At 63.7% G+C, this 9,216-nt stretch overlaps 2 protein-coding genes across 3 annotated transcripts in view; both read left to right on the top strand.

The window, feature by feature from the left end:
* Nucleotides 1–2,125, top strand: part of RASSF1 (Ras association domain family member 1) — a 4,408-nt gene extending 2,283 nt beyond the window's left edge. The window contains exons 3-6 of the mRNA XM_021409082.1: nt 678–782; nt 857–1,142; nt 1,679–1,794; nt 1,874–2,125. Coding sequence (XP_021264757.1) covers nt 678–782; nt 857–1,142; nt 1,679–1,794; nt 1,874–2,020 — 654 coding nt within the window. The 3' untranslated portion in view covers nt 2,021–2,125. The remainder of the gene's footprint in view (nt 1–677; nt 783–856; nt 1,143–1,678; nt 1,795–1,873) is intronic.
* TUSC2 (tumor suppressor candidate 2) lies at nt 2,333–6,723 on the top strand. 2 transcript variants are annotated; one of them, XM_021409085.1, is made up of 3 exons: nt 2,333–2,596; nt 2,840–2,960; nt 4,413–6,723. In XM_021409085.1, the coding sequence occupies exons 1-3, from the start codon at nt 2,445–2,447 to the stop codon at nt 4,476–4,478; spliced, it is 339 nt and encodes a 112-aa protein (XP_021264760.1). In that variant the 5' UTR covers nt 2,333–2,444; the 3' UTR covers nt 4,479–6,723. The 2 variants fall into 2 exon arrangements, with proteins under 2 accessions (XP_021264760.1, XP_021264759.1); XM_021409084.1 differs by lacking the exon at nt 2,333–2,596 and having other exon boundaries at nt 2,652–2,960.

The raw sequence follows: 9,216 nt of genomic DNA, 5'->3' as shown, positions 1-9,216 counted from the left end.
GGGGCAGCGCGGCCAGCAGCGGCTACTGCAGCCAGGAGGACTCCGACTCCGAGCCCGAGCTCTTCTACACCGCCCGCACCTCCTTGGGCCGCCGCCCGCGTCGCCGCCAGGTCTGTCCCGGGCCGGCCGTGACGTCACGGGACTGGCGTCACGCGGGGGGCACGGGGTGGTTTCTTGGGTGGGAGGAGTTTGGGGGTAATTCTGCATAGGGGCATGCGTGGGGGCGAGCATGGCTTGCTATTAGGGCAAACGTTGGGGGAGAGCGTGCCTTGCTAGGAGTGAGCTGTCGCCATCCCCAGGCGGGTCCAGCAGCCCCCACCCGCAGCCCCGTGGGGACACGTGTGGCTGCGCAGTCCCACATAAATACCTATTGACATGTCCGGGCGGGCTGCCCAAAAGCCTAGGGCATCCCCGTGGGGCACCCAGCCTGCCCCGGTGCCGGGCTGGCGGCTGCCTCGGGGACACTGCTGTGATCTGGGGCGCTGGGAGGTGACACCCAGCCCCGGGCTGTCCCAGGTGGGAGGAGGAAGGGTTGGCATCACCATCTGACACCCCAACTTCACGGCCCTGGAGTGCCCATCCCAGCTTCGGGGAGGGGGACGAGGCCATGGTGGTGGCTCGGTACCAGGCGATGCGACCCTTCACAGCCCACGCTCAGCCCAGCTGCTGCCCCACAGGATGAGCCCAGCAGCTGGGAGACAGCGGAGCTGGACCCAGCACAGGTGGAGCAGCGCATCAAGGAGTACAACAGCCAGATCAACAGCAACCTCTTCATGAGCCTGGTACGGTGACGGGGAGGGACGGCGGGGACCACAGCCCCAGCCCCGCTCACCACTCCGCTGTCTCCCCATGGCAGAACAAGGATGGCTCCTACACCGGCTTCATCAAAGTACAGCTGAAGCTGGCGCGCCCCGTCTCTGTGCCAGCTGCCAAGCGGGGTCCTGGGGGGCGGCCAGGGCAGCGCACAGCGGGCGTGAAGCGCCGCACATCCTTCTACCTGCCCCGTGGCACCGTCAAGCACCTGCACGTGCTCTCACACACCCGTGCCAGCGAGGTGATCAGCGCACTGCTCCGCAAGTTCACCGTGGTGGACGACCCCCGCAAGTTCGCCCTCTTCGAGAGGTCCGAGAAGGATGAGCAAGGTAGCGCTGGGGTGGCGGCGTCCCCATAGCGGCAGTGTTCCTGGGGTGGTTGTGTCCCTGTAGCACTGATGTCCCCCATGGTGGTGGAGTTCCCAGCAGCACCCCCTGTGGCAGCGGTGTCCCCATCGTGGCAATATCCACCGTGTCCCCTATGGTCACAGTCCCTGTGGCTGTGGTGCTGTCCCCCATTGCAGCGATGTCCCCATAGTGGCAGTGTCCCGGTGGCCGTGGCGCATCACTTGTCCCCCAAGGCAGTGGCGCACCCCATAGCGGTGGTGGCATTCCTGTGGCTGCTGTGACCCCGTGGTGGCAGCATCTGCTGTGTCCCCTCCGGTCACTATCCCCTGTAGTCGCAGTGGTGCCCCCACAGTGGCAGTGTCGCCACGGCAGTGGCACATCACTCTAGCATCACTGTCCCCAGTGGTGGTGGCATCCTGTGGTGGCAGCGTCCCCGGGGTGGCAGCCCCTTCCAGCAGCCGTGTCACCACCCGCGGCGGTGCCACCCCAGTGCCACGCGGTGCCATGTCTGCCTGCAGTGTACCTGCGCAAGCTGGCAGACGAGGAGCAGCCGCTGCGGCTGCGGCTGCTGGCAGGCCCCAGCGAAAAGGCGCTGAGCTTCGTCCTGAAGGAGAACGAGAGCGGCGAGGTGAACGTGAGTGGGGCCGGGGAGGCCTGGTGCCGCGTCACGGTGCCGTGCGGTGGTGCCATGTCCCGGCACTGTGTCTCCGCAGTGGGACGCCTTCTCGCTGCCCGAGCTGCACAACTTCCTGCGCATCCTGCAGCGTGAGGAGGACGAGCAGCTGCGCCGTGTCCGCCACCGCTACGCCCGCTGCCGCCGGGAGCTGCAGGCCGCGCTGGCCGCCCACACGCCGGGCTGACACCAACCACACCGGCACGGCCGCCCGCCGGCGGGGGCACGTCGCCGGGAGCACGGGGCGGCGCGGGGCGTCGCGCTCCTGTCAATAAAGCGCTGGGAGAAGAGGCGTGGTGTGTCTGTGTCTGCGCTCCGCGGCGGGCCTCGGCCGCGGACGGAGTGGCGACGGCGGGGCTCGAACCCGCGGCCTCCCTCTTCCCGCCGCACGGCGCCACGAGGGAGACGGCGCCCCGGCCCATTGTCACGTGACGAGGGCGCTCCACCTCCCCGCGTCACGTGCAGGGGGCGCCGCCGCGCGCCGGAAGTGTCGCAGCGCGCGCGGCGTCGGCTGCGGAGCAGGCAGGCAGGCAGGGAGGCGGCCGGGCGGGCGGGCACTGGGCCGCTGTCGCCGGGCCGCCCCCCGCCTTCCCCCGGTCTCCGCCTCCGCCATGGGTGCCAGCAGCTCAAAGTCGCGAGGGCTGTGGCCGTTCGCCTCCTCGGCGGCGGGCGGCGGCGGAGCCGAGGGCCCCGGCGGGCAGCAGGCCCTGGCCCGGGCGCGGGGCGGGCGCGCCGCCACCCCCTTCGTCTTCACACGCCGCGGGTGAGAGCGGGGGGGGGGAGGTGGGCGTTGCCGGGCAACAAGAGGGTGGATGCACGGCGGGGCGGTTGCCATGGGGATGCTTTCTCTGGCGGGTGGGGTTGCAGGCGCGCCCTGCCCGGAACGGGCCCGGCTGGGGGCGCCGACAGCGGCCCCCCGACCCCGTGCGAGCAGTGCTGCTCGCGGGCCCTGCTTCAGGCCTCGGCTAGCCATCCACGCTCACATCCCTGCCGCCCCTTCCTACAGTTCCATGTATTACGACGAGGACGGGGATCTTGCCCACGAGTTCTACGAGGAGACAATCGTCACCAAGAACGGGAGGAAGCGTGCCAAGCTGAAGAGGATCCACAAGAACCTGATACCTCAGGTAGCGTGTGCAGAGGGGCGGGCACTCGGACGGCAGCTAGCAGTTCCTGCGCATGGCCACAACCCTCAGAAGCCCTGGTGCGCTGCAGGGAAGGCTGGCTTCCTGCTGCTCCCATAGCTCCAGGGCTCCAGCTGCAGTGTGGCCCATCTCGCACTCATGCCATCTTGCAGTGCTGTGTCACCCTGCTAGCTCCCACAGAGGAGAAGTGCCTGGTGTGTGGTGCTGTTGTGCAGAGCAGATGGACCCTCTGGGTTTGTGCTGCAGGATGTGGAGTGCCTGCCCATGACATCCGATCACTGAGCACCTTCCCTCTGGTGTGGGTCTGGCACAGCAGTGTTACATTGTTACAGAGTTGCTGAGAGCAGCAACCAGAGCCTGTCAGGTGTAGCTGTGAGCATGCCCTCAGCATTGACAGCAGTGCCGCCACTGATGGGTTCTGCGTACTGGGTTGCTTGGGATTTGGTCTCAAAATCAGCGAATGTGGTGAAGCCAGGCAGGGGTTGGGACACTGGTTGAGGTGCAGGAGAAAGATAACTTCAGTGTAGGGGAGCTTCTGGGGGCATAAGTGGGGAGTAGGGGGATGGAGCCTGTCAGTAGAGGCATCCTACAGAAGTCTGCGAAGCAAGGAAGACATGGCCCCAGCCTGAGCCTAGGGGGAGCTGTTGGTACACTCTGAGGGGTGTGCAGCTGGACAGACTGTGCTGCTCTCATGGAGGAGGGTAGGGATGTGGAGTTGCATCCCATCCCTCCGCTGTGCAGGTTCAAACTCCTGTGGTTAGACAGCATGGCCCAGCTGGAAGGAAGCACAGAACAGCTCTTCACTGGCCCAGGCTTTTCTTTGGTCTTTTATCCTAATCCTGCCAAGCAAATGCATGCTTCTCGCCCTGGTGAGCACAGAGCCCTGGTCACACTACTGTCTCGCGAGCGTGTCCTCGTGGTGCTGTGACAGGAGATTGCTTGCCCCAGAGCATGGGAAAGGCGCCTGTAGCTGGCATGGACGGAGCGTGCATTCAGCAGTGTCCCCTTGGACAGAAAGCTGCTTTTCTCACGCGCCAGCTGCCCTCACTGCATTTTCTCAGAGAGCTCTTTTCATTCTTTTAAATCCCGTGAATGAAAGGTGCCGAATGAAAAGCTGGGGCAGCCAATATCTGCCAGTCACGCATCAGCTGCTGCACGGGTAGTGCCTGGCAGAGCAGCTCCCTCCTTCCTCGCCCGGCTGCACTCCAGACCCGTCGTGTGCGGCAGCAGCCGTGCCTCCCCAGGGCCAAGGGCAAAGGGCAGAGCGCTTCTGCACTGCCACTCTGATGTTCCTGCTGCCAGGGTTGCAGCGCAGACCTTTTCCTTGAGGGCACGTTGCCCTCTGTCATGCCGGCTGCCACACAGCATGGTGCCTTGCAGAGCTTGTTCTGTCCCTGTGCCACCCCCTGCCCACCACTCATCCTCTTCTTTCAGGGCATAGTTAAGCTGGAGCACCCTCGCATTCATGTGGATTTCCCCGTGATCATCTGTGAGGTGTGACTGCTGGGTGCTACTGCCCATGGGCAAGACAGACCTGAGTGTCCCCGCGCAAGGCTGCCCTGTGTTCCCAGCAAAGGAGGACGCTGAGACATGGACCATGGCTCTCCCTCATCCAGAGGCCAGGCATGACGGAGCAGGCTTGGCTGGGCTGTACGTGGCTGCTGCTCCTCGGAGGAGATGGGTGCCCTGTGCAACAACTACGTAAAAACATTCTTGCTTGAGTCAAAGGACTTAAAATACCTTTTGTAGCCTCTAGCCGACGTTTGGATGGGTAACTGGAACTGCACACGAGCTGCTGCATGAGCTGTTAAAGGGAGAGCGAGCCTACACTTCTCACCAGACAAAATCCCCTGCTTCTCAGGTATGCAGCCCAGGGAGAGCCAGGGCAAGGTGACTCGCTGCCCGGCAGTTACGTGGCTGGTATTGCAGCAGTGTGCAGTCTGGCGTGGGCACTACGCAGTGCTCCCCAGTGGGTCTGTCCACAGAAGATAACCGGAAGCTGGTGAGGAAATGCATCCAGCTGAGTGCTGCGCTCCTCTTGGGATGGGGACAGAGATAGGATGCTGTTATCCCGGCCATCTGTCTCTTCCCTGTGTGTGTTCCCTGCTTAACGTTGGCTCTGGGGAGCTCAGCCCCACTGCTACCTGCTCCACGGACATTGAAACCTCTGCGGTGCAGAGCCACCTGGGTTCCCCAGCAGCATCTGCCTGCCCTGTCTGCCCCCTTGTGTGGTGGGAGCAAGCTGGCTCCTGCAGAGCACGGTACCTCCCAATGGGAACGGCCTCAGCAGGGCCAGGCAGGAAGGAAATCATCACTTCCCTCCCCATTCCTCTCAAACAATCAGTCAGTAGGCCTGCCCTAGCTTGGAAATCTCCCTGGCGATGTGAACTACGGTTCCTCCCTTGCCCCGTACCCCAGCTGGCGACAGGAGGAGAAATGCGATGCACTTTAAAGGGAGGCTTTCTGCCCCGTCTGGGAAAGCCCTGCTCTCTTCTCCTCTTCTCTCCCACTTAAGCAGATCGGCGCAGATTGGTCTTGGCTGTGCCGCAAAATTCTTCACCTCTGCACACGGGCCCTGGGTGCCGAGCTGGCTGCTGCTGGGCTGGGGAGCAGCACAATCCATGCTGCCACCTGCCAGCACTGGTGGCCCCTGCTCAGCCTCGCTACGCACGAGGAGGGGGCTTGAGGACAACCCGTGTGTCCGCCACAGGGCACTGGGTGCAGATTCTGCCGGGCTTGCAGCCTGCTCCCACAGTAGCCAGCTTGCATCCCCTCCTTTTTTGTCCCAGAACTTCTTTACTTTCTAAGCACTTCAGACGTTCGCTACCTCGATTTTTGATTTAAGCTGCCAGCACTTGGCTGCCGGCCCTATCGCCGTCTGCGTTGGATGTATCCATCCCTGTGCCCACCGAGAGCCGCCCAGGCGCGGGGCCGCATTCCTGGCTTCTGGGAGATAAAGGCGGCGTGGCTGTTGCCGTCTTCCTGTCACCGCCTCTTCCCTCCGCGTCCCCCACCCGCTGTTCCCATTGACAGGGGCCAGCGCGGAGGGCGAGGCAGATGGGCCGGGCTCCAGCGGGGAGCTGGTGTACACTGTGATGCTGGGCATTTCTCTCGACATCTTTTGTTCTCCCGCTTTCTTGGAAGAGTCTGTCCTCAAACAATCCCCCACTGAAGTGTTTCTTATTCATGCCACCTGCTTTGAGGCGGGCTCAGACCGCAGCCTCCTGGGAACGGCGTCTCTGGGGCCGCTTTTGTTCTCTCCCGGAGGCTGCCCTGCCCCTTCCACCCTTCCCCCAGGGCACCGCACACGCTTCCCCCCAGCCCATGTATTCCTCCACCCCTTTTCCCGGAGAGGCAGCGAGCACTGAGCGCCTCGCCGAGCTGCTTCTCCCAGCCTCGCCCCGTCCTGCTGCGCGGGGCAGGGAGGTCCTGGGCATCTGGAGGGAGCTGGAGAAACGTGACGAACGTGTAAATAGTATCTGTGTCCACTGTGTCGTTGGAGCAAGCGAAACAAGGAAGTTTCCTTTCCTTCTTTTCTTTTTTTACAACTTCTGTGCAACGTTGTGCTTTCCCGTGTGGATGTGTAGCTGGATCGTACTCACAACACTAGGCGCCTTGCTCCTCTAGCGTGCCGATAGGAAGCGTGGGGTTGGGAAACGTACACTATTTATGGTCCTTCCTCTGCCTCCCAGTGCATCTGTCTACTTTTGTTAAATTTCAATAAACTTATTTGTAGATCCTGCAAGTCTGGGGGCTGGTTCCCTGGGGGAGTTTGGGGCTGGGAGCAGGCGAGCCTGTGCTAGGAGGGGCATTTTGGAGTTCCGAGGAATCTCAGCTTTTTTGGAAAACAACGGCAGCCTCTGGCTGGTGGAACCGGGCAGTGCTGCCTGCCCAGCACCTCCCAGCATCCCCCAGTGAAGTGCTGTGCCTGGGGACAGAGGGGACAGGAGTGAGTGGTGGCTTGTTAGTGGTAGTACTTGATGAATCTGAGCTCTTCAGCTCTTTGCCTGCTGATTCCTTCCGACACGGGCAGCGATGCTTGCAGAGGGCTGCTCGGGTGAGCACGAGTGCTGGCAGGGAGGGTTCCTGCTGCTGTGCTGCACAAGTGGGACGGTAACGGTGACATCTTTAATGCCACAGCTTCAGAGCTGGGCTTTGCCATTTATGATCTGATGGAGCCGATTCCTCTTTCTCAACCAGAGTGCATCTTCTGCCTGGGCTGCGCTGACTCAAGCAGAACTGCTCCCGCCCCAGCACTGGAGCTCTGCAGGGACAGGATCTGCGTGTCCGCTCCTTAATCACGGGCCTGACAAATCAGTGCCTCGTCAGTTGCACTAACCCAGCGCATTTCTCATCACCAGCATGACCCCGTGTCGGGCTGCTGCCTGCTGTCTCGGCCTCACCGGACGAAGTGAGCACGATCTCAGTGCTGTCCTGCATCCTGCTCTACCCTGCAACCCTGTGAGTGTTTTCCTGCCACCGTGTTCACTGTGCATCATTTCCTCCACATGAGTCGGCTGCAAAACGAGCAGCTGACGAAATTCTTGATAAGAGCAATGACCACTCTGGCTCAAGGGGATGCTGGGGTCCCCATGCAGCTGGGTCTGCCTGTTGGTCCATGGGGACCAAACCCTGTGGGGACGGCTCACGGTGTCCTGGCAGCAGTGCTGGTGTCATGGCCGAGTGAAGCTGAACAATGCGGCGGCACTGGCTCAGCCGCCGGGCAGCTTCATGTCCTGCTGCGACGTGTGGTTGTGCCCCATCCCTCCGTGTCAGCCCCTCGCCTGGCCCTGACCCCTGCAGCAACCCCGGGTGACACCCAGCCTCCTGTGCATGAGGATGGAAAATTTTAGGCATTTCTTGTGCCTGTTTATGAGGCAGCATGGAAGGGAAGGGCAGCACCCGCCTGCACTGTGATTTCTTGGCTCCCAGCAGAGGTTTCTTGGCAGGGCAGCAGCACTCTGCCCGCTGCCCCGATGGCACTGCGGTCACACTGGGATCTCAGCCCAGGGGTGGAGGATGGAGCCCTGAAGCCATTGGCAGGAGATAACATGGGCAGGGCTGCATGGAGGGGCTGGGGACGGATTTGGTGCGGTGACACGATGGCGTTCCTGTTCCCGGGGAGCGCTTCCGGAGATTCAGCCCTGCTTCCTTCCCCGCGCCGGCTGGGCTGGGTGGCTCCCAGCCCTGCGGTCCCCAGCCCCGTTGTTGGGTGACATTCCCATCCTCATGGTGTGCTCCCATGCCCGTGGCCGCAGGGACCGATGAAGGGAGCTGGCAGCAGTGGGGCACAGGGAGCAGCTGGCCTGTCCCCAGCAGCTGGGTCCTGGGGGGCGTCAAGACATGTTTGTCCCTCCTCGCTCTGTGCTGTGGCGGTCCGAGGGGACACAGGCGACACGGGTAGGGAGTTTCCCCACGCAGGCCTGTTTGTCACCAACATGTCACCCCAGGAGCAGATGGCAGCAGGGCCACTGTGGCCCTGCCTCTCCCCAGCTGCTGCCTTCAGGCTGACTTCATACCCCGCTGACAGTGATGGTGACGTATGGGTGCTGCCTTCCCGGCCCCCCCGCACCCTCTTGCTACCCTCACACCCAGGCATGGGTGGGAAATGAGGATGGCCAGGCCGTGTCCCTGAGCCTGCTGTCCCCCTGCTTATCCCTGAGCCCAGGGATGCAGCCAGAGCCTCCTCCCGCGTCCCCCGGCAGGAAACCAGTGGCTGAGCCAGCAGTACTGAGTGTGTGCGCAGGATGTCCTGGCTCCCGGTGACCCCTGCGTGCCGTGGGGACACCACCACACTGGGGACACTGCCACCGTCCTGGGGACGCCACCTTGGGGACACCACAACCACGACCGCCACCCCGGGGGCACCGCTGCCCTCAGGACACCGCTGTGGGGACACCAGCACCCTGGGGACACCGCCCCCAGAGCCAGCCCTGCCCTGGTGCCACCCCTGCCTTGAGGACAGCGCTGCCTTGAGGACACCCCGCGGGGATCCCCCGGCCGCCTGCCCCCCGCCCCGCGGCGCCCCCTGCCGGAGGCTCCGCCCCTGTGCCCAGGCCCCGCCCCCCGCCGCGCCGGGCTCGGGGCCGGACGGGCCGTACCAAGTGCGACAAGGGCGGAGGGGAAACCCTCCCCGCCCCGTCCCGCCGCACCGCGGGGTGTAACGGGTGCCCGCCGCCGGCCCGCGCCCCGAGCCTCTTCGGAGGAGCGATACCGCCTCCCCGCCCCGAGCCGCGCT

This window comes from Numida meleagris, chromosome 11, assembly GCF_002078875.1.
Source record: "Numida meleagris isolate 19003 breed g44 Domestic line chromosome 11, NumMel1.0, whole genome shotgun sequence".
Taxonomy (NCBI): domain Eukaryota; kingdom Metazoa; phylum Chordata; class Aves; order Galliformes; family Numididae; genus Numida; species Numida meleagris.
Note: the sequence above shows the minus strand (reverse complement) of the source record. Positions and strands in the feature narration are given on the sequence as shown.